The sequence below is a fragment of the Entelurus aequoreus genome, linkage group LG07 (genome assembly GCF_033978785.1).
Source record: "Entelurus aequoreus isolate RoL-2023_Sb linkage group LG07, RoL_Eaeq_v1.1, whole genome shotgun sequence".
In the NCBI taxonomy this organism is placed as follows: domain Eukaryota; kingdom Metazoa; phylum Chordata; class Actinopteri; order Syngnathiformes; family Syngnathidae; genus Entelurus; species Entelurus aequoreus.
In genome coordinates, this window is record NC_084737.1 from 16,385,502 (window position 1) to 16,409,796 (window position 24,295).

Here is a 24,295-nt window from a genome sequence, read left to right on the forward strand (position 1 = left end):
TAGTATTACAGTACTACTAATAATAATGCAATACTACTACTACAACTAGTACTGTAATAGTTCATCTAGGGGTAGTATTACAGTACTATTAATACTACTGCAATACTACTACTACTACTACTACTACTACTACTAGTAGTAGTAGTAGTACTGTAAAAGTTCATCTAGGGGTAGTATTACAGTACTTCTAATAATAATGCAATACTACTACTACAACTAGTACTGTAATAGTTTATCTAGGGGTAGTATTACAGCACTACTAATACTACTGTAATACTACGACTACAAGTAGTACTGTAATAGTTCATCTAGGGGTAGTATTACAGTACTACTAATAATACTGTAATACTACTACTACTACTACTACTAGTACTGTAATAGTTAATATAGGGGTAGTATTACAGTGCTACTAATGATACTGTAATACTATTACTACTAGCAGTACTGTAATAGTTAATCTAGGGGTAGTATTACAGTATTACTAATAATAATACTGTAATACTACTACTACTAGGACTGTAATAGTTCATTTAGGGGTAGTATTATAGTACTACTAATAATACTGTAATACTACTACTACTACTAGTACTGTAATAGTTCATTTAAGGGTTGTATTACAGTACTACTAATAATACTGTAATATCACTACTATTACTACTAGTACTGTAATAGTTCATTCAGGGGTTAGTATTACAGTACTACTAATAATACTGTAATACTACTACTAGTAGTGCTGCAATAATTCCTCTAGGGCAGACCTGGGCATTCTGCGGCCCGCGGGCCACATCCGGCCCTTTGTGCGTCCCTGTCCAGCCCGCGTGAGGCCAATCATAAATTACAAAATACATTTTAAAAAGTATCTATGTCGAGTGTGCAATACAACGGTGCTGCTTTTGTTTTGAAAAGCGTTATTTGTATTACTTCCGTGTGGACGTATGCGCGTGCGTGATTTTGAGTGATTGTGAACAGCTGCAATCACAAATTACAAAATAAAGTTGAAAAAACATCTATGTCGTGCGCGCAATACAACTGTGCTGCTTTTATTTTGAAAAGTGTTATTTATGGGCGTATGTCCGTGTGTAACTTGTGAGTGAAGGTGCACAGCGACAAGTGATGCACGATTTACACCCGAGACGCTAAAAAGAGAAAAGTTGATGACGAATGGCGTGTTTTCAACAAGACATGGACTGCCAAGCAACGTTCCATCTAAGGTGCGCGCCTGCACAATTGCGCACTGCTCAAGCGTCCTCTGCGCACAGCAAATATATGCCGCGCACCAAATCAAATCCCATCTGAATTCTAAACAAAATAAACACATTTATTCTGTGTAATTTTGCAATGCAACTTTGAGTGACAGTGACAACAAGCGGCCCTAACGGTGTTCGTCAACACCGTTCAATTGAACACCGTTCAATTATTGTAACGTCTATCGAGATGCTTCGAGGACAGGAATTATATCGATCACTTTATTGAGCAAAACTGTTTATATTCGGCCATAACCACACCAAAAACATGAGTAAAACAATTCTATCTCAAAAAACGAGTCATTTTCTGCCGTACAAACCAGGCCAAAACCAACTTGTCATCTGTCACCAACACGCATACCACTAAACCATTAGTGCGTTTATGGCCACACAAAAAGTCGGACAACTCAAACACCACACAAAGTTACACTATGACTCCTCAATCATACGTGTGCTTATTGTACTGTCATTTATTATTAATGTTAATTTATTGATATTAATCATGGAATGCTGTTACTAGAGAAAGTTACAGGAATGCACACTTCATCCTATGCTTACATTTCATTGTGCAACATGAGGATGTTTAAGGGGAACTAAATGTGATCTCTGAAAGGGGTACAAATGATTTCCAAAGCAGTGCTTTTGGTATAAAGTTAAGTTAGGTTAAATGAAAGTATTATTATTATTAATTATTATTATTATTATTATTATTATTATTATTATTATGTATCTTACGGTATATATACAAAATAATTTTGAGCAAAATTAAATTGAAATATTGTCGATGCGGCCCTCCAGCAGTGCTCGGGTTGCTCATGTGGCCCCTGGTAAAAATTAATTGCCCACCCCTGCTCTAGGGGTAGTATTACAGTACTACAAATAATACTGTAATACTATGACTACAAGTAGTAGTGTAATAGTTCATCTAGGGGTAGTATTACAGTACTAATAATAATACTGTATTACTACAACTACTACTACCAGTACTGTAATAGTTCATCTAGGGGTAGTATTACAGTATTACTATTAATACTGTAATACTACTACTACTAGTAGTAGTACTGTAATAGTTTATCTAGGGGTAGTATTATAGTACTACTAATAATAATGTATTACTACTACTACTACTCCTACTACTATTACTGTACTAGTTCATCTAGGGGTAATATTACAGTACTACTAATAATACTGTAATACTACTACTACTACTACTACTACTACCACTACTACTAGTACTGTAATAGTTCATCTAGGAGTAGTACTACAGTAGTACTATTAATACTGCAATACTACCACTATCACTGTAATAGTTCATCCAGGGTTAGTGTTACAGTACTAATATTAATACTGTAATACTACTACTACTACTACTACTACTAGTACTGTAATAGTTAATCCAGGGGTAGTTTTACAGTACTACTATTAATACTGTAATCCTACTACTAGTACTAGTACTGTAATAGTTCATCCAGGGGTAGTGTTACAGTACTGCTATTAATACTGTAATACTACTACTACTACTACTACTACTACTGCTACTAGTAGTACTGTAATTGTTCATCTTAGGGCAGTGTTACAGTACTACAGTACTGCAATAGAATATCAGGGAGTATTGTTACAGTACTACTATTAGTACGGCAATACTAATACTTGTACTGTAATAGTAGAACAAGGGGTAATATTACAGTACTACTATTAGTACTGTAACACTACTTCTACTACCACCACTACTACTAGTAGTACTACTGAAATAGTATATCTGGGAGTAATGAGGAGACACATTTTTGAAGTGGAATACTTTCCCATTCCTGCTTGATGTACAGCTTAAGTTGTTCAACAGTCCGGGGGTCTCCGTTGTGGTATTTTAGGCTTCATAATGCGCCACACATTTTCAATGGGAGACAGGTCTGGACTACAGGCAGGCCAGTCTAGTACCCGCACTCTTTTACTATGAAGCCACGCTGTTGTAACACGTGGCTTGGCATTGTTTTGCCGAAATAAGCAGGGGCGTCCATGGTAACGTTGCTTGGATGGCAACTTATGTTGCTCCAAAACCTGTATGTACCTTTCAGCATTAATGGTGCCTTCACAGATGTGTAAGTTACCCATGCCTTGGGCACTAATACACCCCCATACCATCACAGAGGCTGGCTTTTACACTTTGCGCCTAGAACAGTCCGAATGGTTCATTTCCTCCACAGTTTCCAAAAACAATTTGAAATGTGGACTTGTCAAACCACAGAACACTTTTCCACTTTGCATCAGTCCATCTTAGATGAGCTCGGGCCCAGCGAAGCCGGCGGCGTTTCTGGGTGTTGTTGATAAATGGCTTTCGCTTTGCATAGTAGAGTTTTAACTTGCACTTACAGATATAGCGACAAATTGTAGTTACTGACAGTGGTTTTCCTTAGTGTTCCTGAGCCCATGTGGTGATACCCTTTACACACTGATGTCGGTTTTTGATGCAGCACTACCTGAGGGATCGAAGGTCACGGGCATTCAATGTTGGTTGTCAGCCTTGCCGCTTACGTGCAGTGATTTCTCCAGATTCTCTGAGCCTTTTGATGATATTACGGACCGTAGATGGTGAAATCCCTAAATTCCTTACAATAGCTTGGTTGAGAAATGTTGTTCTTAAACAATTTGCTCACACATTTGTTGACAAAGTGGTGACCCTCGCCCCATCCTTGTTTGTGAACGACTGAGCATTTCATGGAAGCTGCTTTTATACCCAATAATGGCACCCACCTGTTCCCAATTAGCTTGTTCACCTGTGTGATGTTCCCAATAAGGGTTTGATGAGCATTCCTCAACTTGCTCAGTCTTTTTTGCCACTTGTGCCAGCTTTTTTGAAACATGTTGCAGGCATCAAATTCCAAATGAGCTAATATTTGCAAAAAATATTTTTTTTTACCAATTCGAACGTTAGATATCTTGTCTTTGCAGCCTATTCAATTGAATATAAGTTGAAAAGGATTTTCAAATCATTGTATTCTGTTTTTATTTACCATTTACACAACGTGCCAACTTCACTGGTTTTGGGTTTTGTACTACTTCCTGTCTTTTCCTTAATAAAAGGGCTTCTTCTTACCTGCCAACGATCTCCAGTCTCTGCATCCTGGGGTCCAGCCCCACAATCCAAACACCAAAGGTAACGGAAATCTTAACAAAAGATTTTTACCAAACAAATTCACCAACTTAAATATGACATATTTTATTACAGCTGGGGAGGAAAAAGTGACCAAATGTCAACACAAAACCTCTTCCTGCGACATTTAGCGACATAAAAGCCTAATAAATATACATTTGACAACATTATTTACACATTATTGTACACATGATCAACATCTCGCAAGAAATACACATCTACAGCAAAATAAAACAACTGAGAATAATTGTTGAATAGAAAATGTCTTCAAATGTCTTGTGTACACAGTAGAAAGCACAAAAGTGTGTGTGTGTGTGTGTGTGTATGTGTGTGTGTGTGTGTGTGTGTGTGTGTGTGTGTGTGTGTGTGTGTGTGTGTGTGTGTGTGTGTGTGTGTGTGTGTGTGTTAGTGGTCTAGTGGCATCCACAAGCTCTGACCACCATGTTGCGGTACTTTTTGAGGATGACGTTGGAGCTGTCGTCGTAGTAAAGCACGGAGATGGCGTGGAGCTGCGTGGGAGCACAACAAGGTTTTGGAACAGTGTCGGGGTTGATGAAGTGAACCTGCAGGAGAAGAAGAAGGTGACCATGGTGACTCATCATGTTGGGATGATCACCAGACAAACTGGACTGACCAGAGTCTGCACGATGGCGTGGTTGGTGGCGTTCATGTAGGAGTTGAGCGGGAAGGCACACTCGCCCTCGCAGTAGTACGCGGCGTAACCTTCAGGGGCGATGATCCAGTCCTGGGCACACAATATGTAAATATTCATAAGTGTGGTTACTATGATGTAAATATTCATAACTGTGAATACTATGATGTAAATATATTCATAACTCTGAGTTCAATGATGTAAATATTCATAACTGTGAGTACTATGATGTAAATATTCATAACTGTAAGTACGATGATGTAAATATTCATAACTGTGAGTACTATGATGTAAATATTCATGACTGTGAGTACCATGATGTAAATATTCATAACTGTGTGTACCATGATGTAATTATTCATAACTGTGAGGACCATGATGGAAATATTCATAATTGTGAGTACCATGATATAAATATTCATATAATTGTGAGTACCATGATGTAAATATTCATAACTGTGAGTATTATGATGTAAATATTCATAACTGTGAGTATTATGATGTAAATATTCATAACTGTAAGTACGATGATGTAAATATTCATATAATTGTAATTACCATTATGTAAATATTCATAACTGTGAGTACCATGATGAAAATATTCATAACTGTGCGTACCATGATGTGAATATTCATATAACTGTGAGTACGATGATGTAAATATTCATAACTGTGAGTACCATGATGTGAATATTCATATAACTGTGAGTACCATGATGAAAATATTCATAACTGTGCGTACCATGATGTGAATATTCATATAACTGTGAGTACCATGATGTAAATATTCATAACTGTGAGTACCATTATGTGAATATTCATATAACTGTGAGTACCATGATGTAAATATTCATAACTGTGAGTACCATGATGTGAATATTCATATAACTGTGAGTACCATGATGTAAATATTCATAACTGTGAGTACCATGATGTGAATATTCATATAACTGTGAGTACCATGATGTAAATATTCATAACTGTGAGTACCATGATGTGAATATTCATATAACTGTGAGTACCATGATGAAAATATTCATAACTGTGAGTACCATGATGTGAATATTCATATAACTGTAAGTACCATGATGTAAATATTCACAACTGTGAGTACCATGATGTAAATATTCATAACTGTGAGTACTAAGATGAGAAAATATGTCAGGCTTGTCCCTGACAGTTTAGTTATGTTTTGGTTTTTCCTCTGTCATTTCCTGTCAGCGCTCTTATTTTGGTTATTTCCTGATTGTCTCCCTGAGTGCTGCTTCCCCTCAGCTGCGGCTGATTGGCACCTGGGCACACCTGCTGTCAATCAGCCAGCTGCTATTTAAACCTGCCTTCCCCTCCAGTCAGTGCTGGATTATTGTCATTTCTACTTGTCGATGTCAGTGTAGCTGGATGCGGTAGAGGTAAGCTATATTCTGTAGCTGTTTGTAGCTTGCTGTCTTTTTGTTCCTCGTCTTCCAGTTCCTGTTTCCCTGGCATCCTGTTTCCTGTTCCTAGTTCCTGGTTTGTGTTTTTTCTTTATATTTTTGGACATTAAATAACGTTTTCCCGCTCAATGCCTATCGTCATCTCTGCATCTTGGGGTTCGTCACCAACACAATGTGACAAAATCCATATAATTGTGAGTACCATTATGTAAATATTCATATCATTGTGAGTACCACTCATATACTTGTGAGTACCATGATGTAAATATTCATAACTGTGAGTACTAAGATGAAAAAGTGTGTGAATGTGTGTGTGAATGGGTGAATGTGGAAATACTGTCAAAGCGCTTTGAGTACCTTGAAGGTAGAAAAGCGCTATACAAGTATAACCCATTTATCATTATGTAAATATTCATATAATTGTGAGTACCATGATGTAAATATTCATATAATTGTGAGTACCATGATGTAAATATTCATAACTGCGAGTACTATGATGTTAATATTTATAACTGTAAGTACCACAATGTAAATATTCATATCATTGTCAGTACCATGACGTAAATATTCATAACTGTGAGTACCACGATTTAAATATTCATACATGTTAGTACTATGATGTAAATATTCATAACTATTAGTACTATGATGTAAATATATTCAAAAATGTAAGTACTATGATGTAAATATTCATAACTGTAAGTACCATGATGTAAATATTCATGACTTTGAGTACCATGATGTAAATGTTCATAATTGTGAATACCATGATGTAAATATTCATATAATTGTGAGTACCATGATGCAAATATTTATAACTGTGAGTACTATGATGTAAATATATTCATAACTGTAAGTATTATGATGTAAATATTCATATCTGTAAGTACCATGATGTAAATATTCGTAACTGTAACACACGGAGGCTGAAAGGTAACATTGAGTTACTTCCTGGTTGTGAAGGAATCGTACATTCAGTTACTTCCTGGTTGTGAAGGAATCGTACATTGAGTTACTTCCTGGTTGTGAAGGAATCGTACCTGCCACCCGAGGTCTCGGAAGCTGACGTAGAGCTCGTGCTTCTTGCAGGCCTGCTTCAGATCCGTGCTGCTGTTCTCTGTGCACGAAGACAACGTCCACAACAATTAGACTGTTGGACAAAGTGCAAACATCTCAACAGTCAAGGGTCAAGGGCACCAGGTCAGAGGTCACAGCTTTGGCGTTCATCTCACACAAACTTACGCACACTTTTTCTGATTGTTATCTGCAGGTTTTGTGTGCTTCATAGACATGGACAACATGACATGTCCACATGATCACATGATCACATGACCACCTTTTCCACATGACCACACGATTGCATGTCCACCATGTCCACATGATCACATGTCCACCATGTCCACATGATCACATGTCCACCATGTCCACATGCTCACACGACTGCATGTCCACATGATCACATGACCACCATGTCCACATGATCATACGATAGTATGTCCACAAAATCACATGACCACCATGTCAACATGATCACACGATTGCATGTCCATATGATCACATGACCACCATGTCCACATGATCACACGATTGCATGTCCACTTGATCACATGACCACCATGTCCACATGATCACACGATTGCATGTCCACTTGATCACATGACCACCATGTCAACATGATCACACGATTGCATGTCCACATGATCACACGATTGCATGTCCATATGATCACATGACCACCATGTCCACATGATCACACGATTGCATGTCCACTTGATCACATGACCACCATGTCAACATGATCACACGATTGCATGTCCACATGATCACACGATTGCATGTCCACTTGATCACATGACCACCATGTCCACATGACCACCATGTCCACATGATCACATGACCACTATGTCCACATGATCACACGATTGCATGTCCACATGATCACACTACCACCATGTCCACATGATCACATGACAACCATATCCACATAATGACATGACCACCATGTTCACATGTCACAGGATCACCATGTCCACATAATCACATGAGCACCATGTCCACATGGTCACATTATCACCATGTCCACATGATCACATGAGCACCATGTCCACATGATCACCATGTTCACATGACCACCATGTCCACATGTTCACATGACCACCATGTCCACATGATCACATGACCACCATGTCCACATGATCACCATGTTCACATGACTACCATGTCCACATGGTCACATGATCACCATGTCCACATGATCACATGATCACCATGTGCACATGGTCACATGACCACCATGTCCACACGATCACCATGTTCACATGACCACCATGTCCACATGATCACATGACCACCATGTCCACATGATTACACAATTGAATGTCCACATGATTACATGTCCACATAATCACATGATCACCAAGTCCACATGATCACATGACCACCATTTCCACATGATCACATGACCACCATGTCCACATGATCACCATTTCCACATGATCACATGACCACCATGTCCACATGATCACATGACCACCATGTCCACATGATTACACGATTGCATGTCCACATGATTACATGACCACCATGTCCACATGATCACATGAGCACCATGTCCACATGATCACCATGTTCACATGACCACCATGTCCACATGTTCACATGACCACCATGTCCACATGATCACATGACCACCATGTCCACATGATCACCATGTTCACATGACTACCATGTCCACATGGTCACATGATCACCATGTCCACATGATCACATGATCACCATGTGCACATGGTCACATGACCACCATGTCCACACGATCACCATGTTCACATGACCACCATGTCCACATGATCACATGACCACCATGTCCACATGATTACACAATTGAATGTCCACATGATTACATGTCCACATAATCACATGATCACCAAGTCCACATGATCACATGACCACCATTTCCACATGATCACATGACCACCATGTCCACATGATCACCATTTCCACATGATCACATGACCACCATGTCCACATGATCACATGACCACCATGTCCACATGATTACACGATTGCATGTCCACATGATTACATGACCACCATGTCCACATGATCACATGACCACCATTTTCACATGATCACATGACCACCATGTACCCATGTCCACATGATCACATGACCACCATTTCCACATGACCACCATGTCCCCATGATCACCATGTCCACATGATCACATGACCACCATTTCCACATGACCACCATGTCCCCATGATCACATGACCACCATGTCCACATGATCACATGACCACCATGTCCACATGATCACATGACCACCATGTCCCCATGACCACCATGTCCACATGATCACCAGGTCCACATGATCACATGACCACCATTTCCACATGATCAAATGACCACCATGTCCACATGATCACATGACCACCATTTCCACATGATCAAATGACCACCATGTCCACATGATCACATGACCACCATTTCCACATGATCACATGACCACCATGTCCACATGATCACATGACCACCATTTCCACATGATCACATGACCACCAAGTCCACATGATCACATGACCACCATGTCCACATGACCACCATGTCCACATGACCACCATTTCCACATGATCACTTGACCACCATGTCCACATGATCACATGACCACCATGTCCACATGACCACCATGTCCACATGATCACATGACCACCATGTCCACATGACCACCATGTCCACATGATCACATGACCACCATGTCCACATGATCACATGACCACCATGTCCACATGACCACCATGTCCACATGATCACATGACCACCATGTCCACATGACCACCATGTCCACATGATCACATGACCACATGACCACCATGTCCACATGATCACATGACCACCATGTCCACATGACCACCATGTCCACATGATCACATGACCACATGACCACCATGTCAGAGATCACCAAGTTCTGCATCTGCTGGTCCTCCTAGGAGTGCACCAAGTTCCTGTGTTTGGTGCGCACGTGCTGCGTGGTGAAAGCCTCGGACTTCCTGCTCTTGTGTAAATAAACAGGACGATGTAAGGCTTCATGTAAACACACGCTCTCACAGCTCCCATGAAAGTGGTGTCAAAGTTGGCATGTTTGTTCTTCCAAATGGCTGCTATGATGTCATCCTTACACAACGTGAACAATCCAAGTGTGAGATGGAGATGTTCAGTACTGCTGACAAAGCACCTTGCTAGAACCTTCTCATGTTCTCTTCAATCAGCTTCCTTTTCCCAACATGTACTGAGACACTATTCATGATCATATCTCACAAGGAGATGATTATATCTCGTTAGTCCATTCTCCAGAAACGTAATCACTGATATCAAAGTTGTCCTCTTGTCCAGAAACATTATCACTGATATCACACATGTCCTCTTGTCCAGAAACATTATTACTGATAACAAACATGTCCCCTTGTCCAGAAACATCATCACTGATATCACACATGTCCTCTCGTCCAGAAACATCCTCACTGATATCACACATGTCCTCTTGTCCAGAAACATTATCACTGATATCAAACATGTCCTCTTATTCAGAAACATGTCCTCTTATCCAGAAACATCATCACTGATATCACACATATCCAATTCCCCAGAAACATCATCACTGATATCAAACATGTCCAATTCTCCAGAAACATCATCACTGATATCACACATGTCCTCTTGTCCAGAAACATCATCGCTGATATCAAATATGTTTAGTTCCCCCAGAAACATCATCACCGATATCAAACATGTACTCTTGTCCAGAAACATCATCACTGATATCACACATGTCCTCTCATCCAGAAACATCATCACTGATATCACACATGTCCTCTTGTCCAGAAACATCATCACCGATAGCAAACATGCCCTCTTGTCCAGAAACATCATCACTGATATCAAACATGTCCTCTTGTCCAGAAACATCATCACTGATATCAAACATGTCCACTTGTCCAGAAACATGTCCTCTTGTCCAGCAACATCATCACTGATATCACACATGTCCAATTCCCCACAAACAGCATCACTGATATCAAACATGTCCAAATCTCCAGAAACGTCATCACTGATATCATACATGTCCTCGTGTCCAGAAACATCATCACTGATATCAAACATGTCCTCTTGTCCAGAAACATCATCACTGATATCAAATATGTTCAATTCCCCCAGAAACATCATCGCCGATATCAAACATGTACTCTTGTCCAGAAACATCATCACTGATATCACACATGTCCTCTTATCCAGAAACATCATCACTGATATCACACATGTCCTCTTGTCCAGAAACATCATCACTGATAGCAAACATGCCCCCTTGTCCAGAAACATCATCACTGATATCAAACATGTCCTCTGGTCCAGAAACATCATCACTGATATCAAACATGTCCTCTTGTCCAGAAACATCATCACTGATATCAAACATGTCCTCTTGTCCAGAAACATGTCTTCTTGTCCAGAAACATCATCACTGATATCACACATGTCCAATTCCCCAGAAACATCATCTCTGATATCAAACATGTCCAAATCTCCAGAAACGTCATCACTGATATCATGTATGTCCTCGCGTCCAGAAACATCATCACTGATATCAAACATGTCCTCTTGTCCAGAAACATCATCACTGATATCAAACATGTCCTCTTGTCCAGAAACATCATCACTGATATCACACATGTACAATTCCCCAGAAACAACATCACTGATATCAAACATGTCCAATTCTCCAGAAACATCATCACTGATATCATTCATGTCCTTGTGTCCAGAAACATCATCACTGATAAAAAAAACTTGTTCTTTGGTCCAGAAACGTCATCACTGATATCACACATGTCCTCTTATCCAGAAACATCATCGCCGATATCAAACATGTCCTTTTGTCCAGAAACATTATCACTGATATCAAACATGTCCAATTCCGCAGAAACATCATCACCGATATCAAACATGTCCAATTCTCCAGAAACATCATCACACACACACACACACACACACACACACACACACACACACACACACACACACACACACACACACACACACACACACACACACACACACACACACACACACACACACACACACACACACACACACACACAGCCACACACACAGCGCGCCTCTTCTCCTCCTAGTGATTCAGGAGGACGACACTGCAGCTCTCCAATTAAACACACTCGGATCTTCTCAGTTTCTAGCCAATACTACTTAAAAAATAACTTGCAGTAACGCATCATGTAGTAACGGTAACTGATTTACTGATTATAAAAAATAATGCGTTAGACTACTAGTTACCGCCGAAAATAACGCCGTTACAGTAATGTGATTAGTCCCAACACTGCTGATATCACACATGTACTCTTGTCCAGAAACAACATCACTGATATCAAACATGTCCAAATCTAAAATAAATATCACAGATATCACACGTGTCCAATGCCCCACAAACATCATCACTGATATCAAACATGTCCAATTCTCCAGAAACATCATCACTGATATCAAACATGCCCTCTTGTCCAGAAACATCATCACCGATATCAAACATGTCCAATTCTCCAGAAACATCATCACCGATATCAAACATGTCCGATTCTCCAGAAACATCATCACTGATAACAAACATGTCCTCTTGTCCAGAAACATCATCACCGATATCAAACATGTCCTCTTGTCCAGAAACATTATCACTGATATCACACACGTCCTCTTGTCCAAAAACATCATCACTGACATTAAACATGTCCTCTTGTCCAGAAACATCATCACTGATATCAAACATGTCCGATTCCCCAGAAACATCATCACTAATTTCACACACATGCTCTTGTCCAGAAACGGCATCACTGATATCAAACTAGTCCTTTTGTCCTGAAACATCATCACTGATATCAAACATGTCCAATTCTCCAGAAACAACATTACTGATATCAAACATGTCCAAATCCAAAATAAATATCACTGATATCACACATGTCCAATTCCCCACAAACATCATCACTGATATCAAATATGTCCAATTCTCCAGAAACATCATTACTGATATCAAACATGTCCTCTTGTCCAGGAATATCATCACCGATATCAAACAAGTCCAATTCCCCAGAAACATTATCACTTATACCACACATGGCCTCTTGTCCAAAAACATCATCACTGATATCAAACATGTCCTCTTGTCCAGAAACATCATCACTAATATCACACATGTCCAATTCTCCAAAAACATCATCACTGATATCAAACATGTCCAAATCTAAAATAAATATCATCACTGATGTCACACATGTCCAATTCCCAACAAAATGCATCACTGATATCAAACATGTCCTCTTATGCAGAAAGATCATCACTGATATCAAACATGTCCATTTCCCCAGAAAACATCATCACTGATATCACACATGTCCGCTTGTCCAGAAACATCATCACTGATATCACACATGTCCTCTTGTCCAGAAACATCATCACTGATATCACACATGTCCTCTTGTCCAGAAACATCATCACCGATATCAAACAAGTCCAATTCCCCAGAAACATTATCACTGATATCACACACGTCCTCTTGTCCAAAAACATCATCACTGATATCAAACATATCCTCTTGTCCAGAAACATCATCACTGATATCACACATGTCCTCTTGTCCAGAAACATCATCATTGATATCAAACATGTCCGATTCCCCAGAAACATCATCACTAATTTCACACACCTGCTCTTGTCCAGAAACGTCATCACTGATATCAAACTAGTCCTCTTGTCCTGAAACATCATCACTGATATCAAAAATGTCCAATTCTCCAAAAACATCATCACTGATATCAAACATGTCCAATTCTCCAGAAACAACATCACTGATATCAAACATGTCCAAATCTAAAATAAATATCATCACTGATATCACACATGTCCAATTCCCCACAAACATCATCATTGATATCAAAGATGTCCAATTCTCCAGAAACATCATCACTGATATCCAACATGTCCTCTTATCCAGAAACATCATCACTGATATCAAACATGTCCATTTCCCCCGAAAACATCATCACTGATATCACACATGTCCTCTTGTCCAGAAACATCATCACTGATATCACACATGTCCTCTTGTCCAGAAACATCATCATTGATATCACACATGTCCTCTTGTGCAGAAACATCATCACTGATATCACACATGTCCTCTTGACCAGAAACACCATCACTGATATCACACATGTCCTCTTGTCCAGAACCATCATCACTGATATCACACATGTCCTCTTGTCCAGAACCATCATCACTGATATCACACATGTCCTCTTGTCCAGAACCATCATCACTGATATCACACATGTCCTCTTGTCCAGAACCATCATCACTGATATCACACATATCCTCTTGTCCAGAAACACCATCACTGATATCACACTTGTCCTCTTGTCCAGAAACACCATCACTGATATCACACATGTCCTCTTGTCCAGAAACACCATCACTGATATCAGTGAAAAAGTAAAAATTGTCAACCTCAATGTCAGCATCAGCACATCAATGATCTTCGACCGGCCGTATCGACCCAGTGTGTTCCCTCACCTGCGATGTTTGCCACTCTGAGCGCCTCCTGGCTCTTGGCCCCTTTGGAGCGGTTGGCGTTGCGCTGTTTGGCGCCCCCTTGTGCCGAGCGAATGCTACGCAGGTGCACCTCGGTGGCTTTGAAGAAGGCCACCATGAAGGGCTGTTTGTTCTGAGGGCCACTCCGACCAATCAGCCCGGCCATGCGAGGGTTAATGCTTTCTCCTGGAGAGGGCCACAAGGAGAGGGAGTTAAAACCAACAATCCAAAGTGTTCATTTGCCTTGTTGTGTGTGCGTGTGTGTGTTTGCTGCCACGCTAAATTGTGCGTCTGATCACCGTTTGACAGGACATAAATTCTACTGGTGGCCGCCAGCGTCTTTTTTCTTGTCTGCACACGCTCAACTCTCATGAAACATCAACACACACTTTTTTGCATTGTCCCAACCGCAACATCAACACACACACACACACACACACAAAAAGTGTGAGCAAAAAAGACTAAGGTGTGAGCAGAAAAGACTAAAGTGTGAACAGAAAAGACTAAGGTGTGAGCAAAAAAAATAAAATGTGAGCAAAAAAGACTTAAGTGTGGGCAGAAAAGACTAAGGTTTGAGCAGAAAAGACTAAGGTTTGAGCAGAAAAGACTAAGGTGTGAGCAAAAAAAATAAAATGTGAGCAAAAAAGACTTAAGTGTGGGCAGAAAAGACTAAGGTTTGAGCAGAAAAGACTAAGGTTTGAGCAGAAAAGACTAAGGTGTGAGCAAAAAAAATAAAATGTGAGCAAAAAAGACTTAAGTGTGGGCAGAAAAGACTAAGGTTTGAGCAGAAAAGACTAAGGTTTGAGCAGAAAAGACTAAGGTGTGAGCAAAAAAAATAAAATGTGAGCAAAAAAGACTTAAGTGTGGGCAGAAAAGACTAAGGTTTGAGCAGAAAAGACTTAAGTGTGGGCTTAAAAGACTAACGTGTGAGCAGAAAAGACGAAGGTGTGAGCAAAAAAGACTAAGGTCTGAGCAGGAAATACTTAAGTGTGGGCTGAAAAGACTAAGGTTTGAGCAGAAAAGACTAAGGTTTGAGCAGAAAAGACTAAGGTGTGAGCAAAAAAAATAAAATGTGAGCAAAAAAGACTTAAGTGTGGGCAGAAAAGACTAAGGTTTGAGCAGAAAAGACTAAGGTTTGAGCAGAAAAGACTAAGGTGTGAGCAAAAAAAATAAAATGTGAGCAAAAAAGACTTAAGTGTGGGCAGAAAAGACTAAGGTTTGAGCAGAAAAGACTAAGGTTTGAGCAGAAAAGACTAAGGTGTGAGCAAAAAAAATAAAATGTGAGCAAAAAAGACTTAAGTGTGGGCAGAAAAGACTAAGGTTTGAGCAGAAAAGACTTAAGTGTGGGCTTAAAAGACTAACGTGTGAGCAGAAAAGACGAAGGTGTGAGCAAAAAAGACTAAGGTCTGAGCAGAAAATACTTAATTGTTAACAGAAATGACTACATTTTGAGCAGAAAACACTAAAGTGTGAGCAGATAAGACTAAGGTGGGAGCAAAAAAAGACTAAAGAGAGAGCAGCAAAGACTAAGGTGTGAGCAGAAAAGAAGGGAAGTGTTCGCTGAAAAGACGAAAGTGTGAGCAGCAAAGACTAAGGTGAGCAAAAAAGGTTAGGTGTGAGCAGAAAAGACAAAGGTGTGAGCAGAGGAGACTAAGGTGTGAGCACAAAAGGTTAGGTGTGAGCAGAAAAGACTAAAGTGTGGGCAGAAAAGACTAAAGCAGGGGTGTCAAACTCAAATACAGAGTGGGCCAAAATGTAAAACTGAACAAAGCTGCGGGCCAAGGTTGAACAAATTAACCTTTTAATAGGGACCCAAACAAGTTTTGCATTGAATATTGAACAAGCAGGGCTTATATAACTTTATAGTGATATGCAAAATCGAGTTTCAAATAATAATAATAATAATTAAAAAATATCAATGGCATATCAAATACAATTTAAATAAAAATGTAATGCCTCTTTTCTATTTGCAGCTTTCAGAGGTAAATATCAACATTAACTTTTTCCACAGGCTAATAAATTTGAAAATAAAATAATGAATAAACCAACCATTCAGGACTTTAAACTGCTCAGTTTGCAACACACTGATCTAATCTGATGTGCCCAAGCCAGATACCTGCCATCTTTTCTTGGATGCTAGTTCATTAATGTCGGGGCTCAGGCTTTGAGCTGAGGCAACCCTCATTATCGAATGAAGGTGTTCATCAGTCAGACGTATCCTGTGAGACGTTTTCGTCATCTTCATTGAGGAGAAAAGTTGCTCACATAGATAAGTGCTGCCGAACATGGAGAGCAATTGAGCAGCTTGGGTGCGGAGCTGAGGCATTGTGTCAGGGATGAATTGTGGAAAGTGTGCGGCGCCAACAGCATCAACTTCAGCGTGTCATCACACTGGAGTTCAATCAGCTCCATTTGGAGGTTAATTGGAGCTTTTTCCACATCGACTGTGAAGGGATTACTAAACAGTTCAAATCTACATTTCTGACCATCAAAGTCGCCAAATCGCCGGCTTAACTCAGCGCCGAGTACACTGAGTTTTTCAGCAAACTGTGCGCACACGGCGGTAGAGCATACTTGCTAACCCTCCCGAATTTCCCGGGAATTGCCCCTCCCGAAAATCACCCGAGGCAACCATTTTCTCGTATTGGGGGAGTACCTAAAAGGCACTGCCTTTAACGTCCTCTACGAGCTGTCGTCACGTCCGCTTTTCATCCGTTCTAACAACTTGCCGGCTCAGTCACAAGATATGTGCGGCTTCTGAACGCACACACACACACGTCAATGCAACGCATACTTGATCAACAGCCATACAGGTTACACTGAGGGTGGCCGTATAAACAACTTTAACACTGTTACAAATATGCGCCACACTGTGAACCCACACCAAACAAGAATGACAAACACGTTTCGGGAGAACATCTGCACCGTAACACAACATAAACACAACAGAACAAATACCCAGAACCCTTTGCAGCACTAACTCTTCCGGGGCGCTACAAGGTGTGTGTGTGTGTGTGTGGGGGGGGGGGGGTGTATTTTGTAGCGTCCCGGAAGAGTTAGTGCTGCAAAGGGTTCTGGGTATTTTTTCTTTTGTGCTTATGTTGTGTTACGGTGCGGATGTTCTCCCGAAATGTGTTTGTCATTCTTGTTTGGTGTGGGTTCACAGTGTGGCGCATATTTGTAACAGTGTTAAAATTGTTTATACGGCCACACCCTCAGTGTGACCTGTATGGCTGTTGATCAAGTATGCATTGCATTCACTTGTGTTGGTGCGTGCAGAAGCCGCACATCCATCAATTAATCAATCAATGTTTATTTATATAGCCCTAAATCACAAGTGTCTCAAAGGGCTGCACAAGCCACAACGACATCCTCGGTACAGAGCCCACATAAGGGCAAGGAAAAACTCACCCCAGTGGGACGTCGATGTGAATGACTATGAGAAACCTTGGAGAGGACCGCATATGTGGGTAACCCCCCCCTCTAGGGGCGACCGAAAGCAATGGATGTCGAGTGGGTCTGACATAATATTGTGAAGGTCCAGACCAGGGGTCACCAACGCGGTGCCCGCGGGCACCAGGTAGCCCGTAAGGACCAGATGAGTAGCCCGCAGGCCTGTTCTAAAAATAGCCCAAATAGCAGCACTTACCAGTGAGCTGCCTCTATTTTTTAAATTGTATTTATTTACTAGCAAGCTGGTCTCGCTTTGCCTTTTTAAATCTAAGAGAGACAAAACTCAAATAGAATTTGAAAATCCAAGAAAATATTTTAAAGACTTGGTCTTCACTTGTTTAAATACATTCATACATTTTTTTACTTTGCTTCTTATAACTTTTAGAAAGACAATTTTAGAGAAAAAATACAACCTTAAAAATGATTTTAGGATTTTTAAACACATATACCTTTTTACCTTTTAAATTCCTTCCTCTTCTTTCCTGACAATTTAAATCAATGTTCAAGTAAAAAAAAATTTATTGTAAAGAATAATAAATACATTTTAATTTAATTCTTCATTTTAGCTTCTGTTATTTCGACGAAGAATATTTGTGAAATATTTCTTCAAACTTATTATGATTAAATTTTTTTTTAAAAATTCCGGCAAATCTAGAAAATCTGTAGAATCAAATTTAAATCTTATTTCAAAGTCTTTTGAATGTATTTTAAAATTTTTGTTCTGGAAAATCTAGAAGAAATAATGATTTGTCTTTGTTAGAAATATAGCTTGGTCCAATTTGTTATATATTCTAACAAAGTGTAGATTGGATTTTAACCTATTTAAAACATGTCATCAAAATTCTAAAATTAATCTTAATCAGGAAAAATTACTAATGATGTTCCATAAATTATTTTTTTTAATTTTTTCAAAAAGATTCAAATTAGCTAGTTTTTGTCTTCTTTTTTTCGGTTGAATTATGAATTTTAAAGAGTCGAAATTGAAGATAAACTATGTTTCAAAATTTAATTGTCATTTTTTTTCATGTTTTCTCCTCTTTTAAACCGTTCAATTAAGTGTAAATATCATTAATTATTAATAATAACATAGAGTTAAAGGTAAATTGAGCAAATTGGCTATTTCCGGCAATTTATTGAAGTGTGTATCAAACTGGTAGCCCTTCGCATTAATCAGTACCCAAGAAGTAGCTCTTGGTTTCAAAAAGGTTGGTGACCCCTGGTCCAGACCATAGTGGATCCAACATATCAGCGAAAATCCAGTCCACAGTGGATCCAACATAATAGTGACATGTTATGTGACTGAGCCAGCACGTCGTTGGGCAGGATGGAAAGCGGACGTGATGACAGCTCGGGGCAGATTTTCGGGAGGGGCACAGAAATTTGGGAGTCTCCCGGGAGGGTTGGCAAATATGAGAATTAGCGGTGAATGCGGTGTTACCGCGGCACCGCCGCTGTATATAATCGACGGGCCAGCTCTAGTGTTAATTTGATATTGCCTCAAGGGCCAAATGAAATTACACGGCCAGAGTTTGACACCCATGGACTAAAGTGTGATCAGAAAAGACTAAGGTGTGAGCAGAAAAGACTAAAGTGTGAGCAGAGAAGACTAAGGTATTAGCAGAAAAGCGCTGGCTTCCCTCCTTTGTGGTTGCACCTTTGCTACCTCCCTGAAGCTCTCCAGGTGTGTCTGCAGGCGACCCTCTTACCGTTTGTGGCGTCCAGAGCCAGCTGTAGACCCAAGTTCCTTCCCGGGTTCAGGACCCAGTGGTTGCTGGTGGCCGTCACGTCGAACACCAGCCAGCCCTCTTCTGTGGCCCAGATGACGCGGGAGTCCAGGAGGAACAGGTCGGATTCTCTGGACACAAGCCAGAGGTTGAGGCTTTGAAAGCCAAAGCAGCACATGCAGCAGACACACACCTGTACCTGTCAGTATGCTCCTGCAACACCTGGTAGACGCTGATTCGAAAGGTCTCGTTCTCCAAGCGTTCGTGGACAAAGTCTTTATAAATACGAAACTCAGCAGCTGTGACCGCCTCGCCCTCAGGAATCTGCGACACGTCGAATCTGAATTCTCGATGATGTCGCCGCACTGGCAGGAATTCTTTGTCACGCTCCACTGACACGATCGAGAAGAGGAGAAGATGATCAATTAACGAGGTCACAATCAGAATCAAAGACAAGAGGAGAAGCTGATCAATTAATGAGGTCACAATCAGAATGAAAGACAAGAGGAAAAGGTGATCAATTAATGAGGTCACAATCAGAATCAAACACAAGAGGAAAAGGTGATCAATTAATGAGGTCACAATCAGAATCAAAGACAAGAGAAGAAGCTGATCAATTAATGAGGTCACAATCAGAATGAAAGACAAGAGGAAAAGGTGATCAATTAATGAGGTCACAATCAGAATCAAACACAAGAGGAAAAGGTGATCAATTAATGAGGTCACAATCAGAATCAAAGACAAGAGAAGAAGCTGATCAATTAATGAGGTCACAATCAGAATGAAAGACAAGAGGAAAAGGTGATCAATTAATGAGGTCACAATCAGAATCAAAGACAAGAGAAGAAGCTGATCAATTAATGAGGTCACAATCAGAATGAAAGACAAGAGGAAAAGGTGATCAATTAATGAGGTCACAATCAGAATCAAACACAAGAGGAAAAGGTGATCAATTAATGTGGTCACAATCAGAATCAAACACAAGAGGAAAAGGTGATCAATTAATGAGGTCACAATCAGAATCAGAGACAAGAGGAGAAGGTGATCAATAATAAGGTCACAATCAGAATCAAACACAAGAGGAAAAGGTGATCAATTAATGAGGTCACAATCAGAATCAGAGACAAGAGGAGAAGGTGATCAATTAATAAGGTCACAATCAGAATCAAACACAAGAGGAAAAGGTGATCAATTAATGAGGTCACAATCAGAATCAAAGACAAGAGGAGAAGCTGATCAATTAATGAGGTCACAATCAGAATCAGAGACAAGAGGAGAAGGTGATCAATAATAAGGTCACAATCAGAATCAAAGACAAGAGGAGAAGGTGATCAATTAATAAGGTCACAATCAGAATCAAACACAAGAGGAAAAGGTGATCAATTAATGAGGTCACAATCAGAATCAGAGACAAGAGGAGAAGGTGATCAATTAATAAGGTCACAATCAGAATCAAAGACAAGAGGAAAAGGTGATCAATAATAAGGTCACAATCAGAATCAAAGACAAGAGGAAAAGGTGATCAATAATAAGGTCACAATCGGAATCAAAGACAAGAGGAGAAGGTGATCAATTAATAAGGTCACAATCAGAATCAAAGACAAGAGGAGAAGGTGATCAATAATAAGGTCACAATCAGAATCAAAGACAAGAGGAGAAGGTGATCAATAATAAGGTCACAATCAGAATCAAAGACAAGAGGAGAAGGTGATCAATAATAAGGTCACAATCAGAATCAAAGACAAGAGGAGAAGGTGATCAATAATAAGGTCACAATGGTTTTTGATTGTTGCCTATGACTGTTGTCTTAAGATTGTTGTTTTATGAATGTCTTCTGATTGTTGTCCTATGATTGTTTTCTGAAATATGGTTGTCTTTTGATTGCTATCTTTTTATTACTGCCTTATGATTGCTTTCTTGAAGTTAGTTGTCTTGTGATTGTTGCCTTATTATTGTTTTCCTAAATATGGTTGTCTTATGATTAGTATCTTGTGATTGTTGTTTTATGATTGTTGTCTAAAGAGTAGTGTCAAATGACTTGTCTAATCGTTGTTGTCCCGTTAATTGTTTTCTTACGATTGTTGCCTTGTCATTGTTGTCGTATGATGTTTTTCTTATGGTTGTTGTCTTATGATTGTTGCCTTATAATCGTTGTGTGATCGATGTTGTGTTCATGAGGAAGTAGAAGCCGACATGTGTTAAGCAGCATGATAGAGATGCAAGTACATTGTGACAAGTTTACGAGCGCCTCTCTTCTTTCCCCGCCCTGAGGCCCAGAGAGTCATGCAGTCTGCCCTCATCTGTTTCTCATGAGCTGAGAATCCATGTTCGGAGAACCAATCTTCTCCACAACACAACTTTCCAAAAAACTGAAGACATGACCCAACAACGCTTCCCGCCACGCTCCTCTTAAATCTCAGCAGGACGTCAAGGACCATCATCTCGCTTCAAGTCCCCCTGCACACTCCTGACACACACACGTACACACACACACACACACACACACACACACACACACACACACACACACACACACACACACACACACACACACACACACACACACACACACACACACACACACACACACACACACACACACACACACACACACACACACACACACACTTTAAAACTAGATTTTCCCAAACTTGAGGTTTCTCATTTTTGTGCGGTAAATAAGTCAAGTGTGGTTAGCGACATCACAGGTGGACAGCAGCTTGAGAAAAATAAACGTATTTTCTAACTTCTTCAGTAACTTGTTTTAAGAGAAGTTTAAAGGAGAACAAGGCAATCTCGCTTCAGTTCAAAGACTTGAGTTTCTACGGCATGTCTTAATGGACCTTTATTTACTCGTTAAATACTAACCTACTCAGTGGCCTAGTGGTTAGAGTGCCCGCCCTGAGATCGGGAGGTTGTGAGTTCAAACCCCGGCCGAGTCATACCAAAGACTATAAAAATGGGACCCATTACCTCCCTGCTTGGCACTCAGCATCAAGGGTTGGATTTGGGGGTTACATCACCAAAAATGATTCCCGGGCGCGGCACCGCTGCTGCCCACTGCTCCCCTCACCTCCCAGGGGGTGAACAAGGGTGATGGGTCAAATGCAGAGGACAAATTTCACCACACCTAGTGTGTGTGTGACAATCATTGGTACTTTAACTTATTTATTTTTGTTTGCATCAGTCGGTGACGTCTCTAAACTCTTGGTTACTGAGTCTTTATTTGCTACTGATTCTTAACTTGTTACTGATTATTGATATGTTACTGATTATTGATTTGTTACTGATTATTGATTTGTTACTGATGATTGATTTGTTACTGATTAATGATTTGTTACTGATTATTGATGTTACTGATTATTGATATGTTGATGATTATTAATTTGTTACTGATTATTAAAATGTTACTGATTATTGATTTGTTACTGATTATTGATTTTTATTGATTATTGATATGTTACTGATTATTGATTTGTTATTGATTATTGATGTTACTGATTATTAATTCTTTACTGATTATTGATTTGTTACTGATTAATTATATGTTACTGATTATTGATTTGTTACTGATTCTTGATTTTTTTTGACAGATTATAGATTTGATGCTGATTATTGATTTGCTACTGATTATTGATATGTTACTGATTCTTCATTTGTTACTGAATCTTGATTTGTTATTGATTCTTAATTTGTTACTGATTATTTATTTGTTACTGATTCTTGATTTGTTTCTGATTATTGACTTGCTACTGATTATTCATATGTTACTGATTATTGATTTGTTACTGATTCTTGATGTGTTACATAATATTGATCTGTTACTGATTCTTAATTTGTTACTGATTATGTGTTACTGATTATTGATTTGATACTGATTCCTGATTTGTTACTGATTATTGATCTGTTACTTATTCTTGATTTCTTATCGATTCTTGATTTGTTACTGATTCTTGATGTGTTACTGATTATTGATTTGTTAGTAATTA

General features: G+C 39.5%; 1 protein-coding gene across 4 annotated transcripts in view; it reads right to left on the minus strand.

Annotated features, from left to right (window-relative positions):
* Positions 1 to 4,462: 4,462 nt before the first annotated feature.
* bmp7b (bone morphogenetic protein 7b) overlaps positions 4,463 to 24,295 on the minus strand; it is a 60,815-nt gene continuing 40,982 nt past the window's right edge. The window contains exons 2-8 of one of the 4 annotated variants that reach the window (XR_009826721.1): positions 20,500 to 20,698; positions 20,289 to 20,437; positions 15,112 to 15,315; positions 7,518 to 7,594; positions 5,027 to 5,137; positions 4,751 to 4,955; positions 4,463 to 4,694 (exon numbers count right to left, since the gene is read on the minus strand). Coding sequence is in view for 3 of the 4 variants with exons in the window: in XM_062052705.1 (XP_061908689.1) it covers positions 4,806 to 4,955; positions 5,027 to 5,137; positions 7,518 to 7,594; positions 15,112 to 15,315; positions 20,289 to 20,437; positions 20,500 to 20,698 (890 nt within the window). In the remaining variant the exon portion in view is untranslated. Of the gene's footprint in view, positions 4,956 to 5,026; positions 5,138 to 7,517; positions 7,595 to 15,111; positions 15,316 to 20,288; positions 20,438 to 20,499; positions 20,699 to 24,295 lie in introns of all 4 variants that reach the window. The other 3 variants (XM_062052705.1, XM_062052707.1, XM_062052704.1) reach the window with 3 other exon arrangements.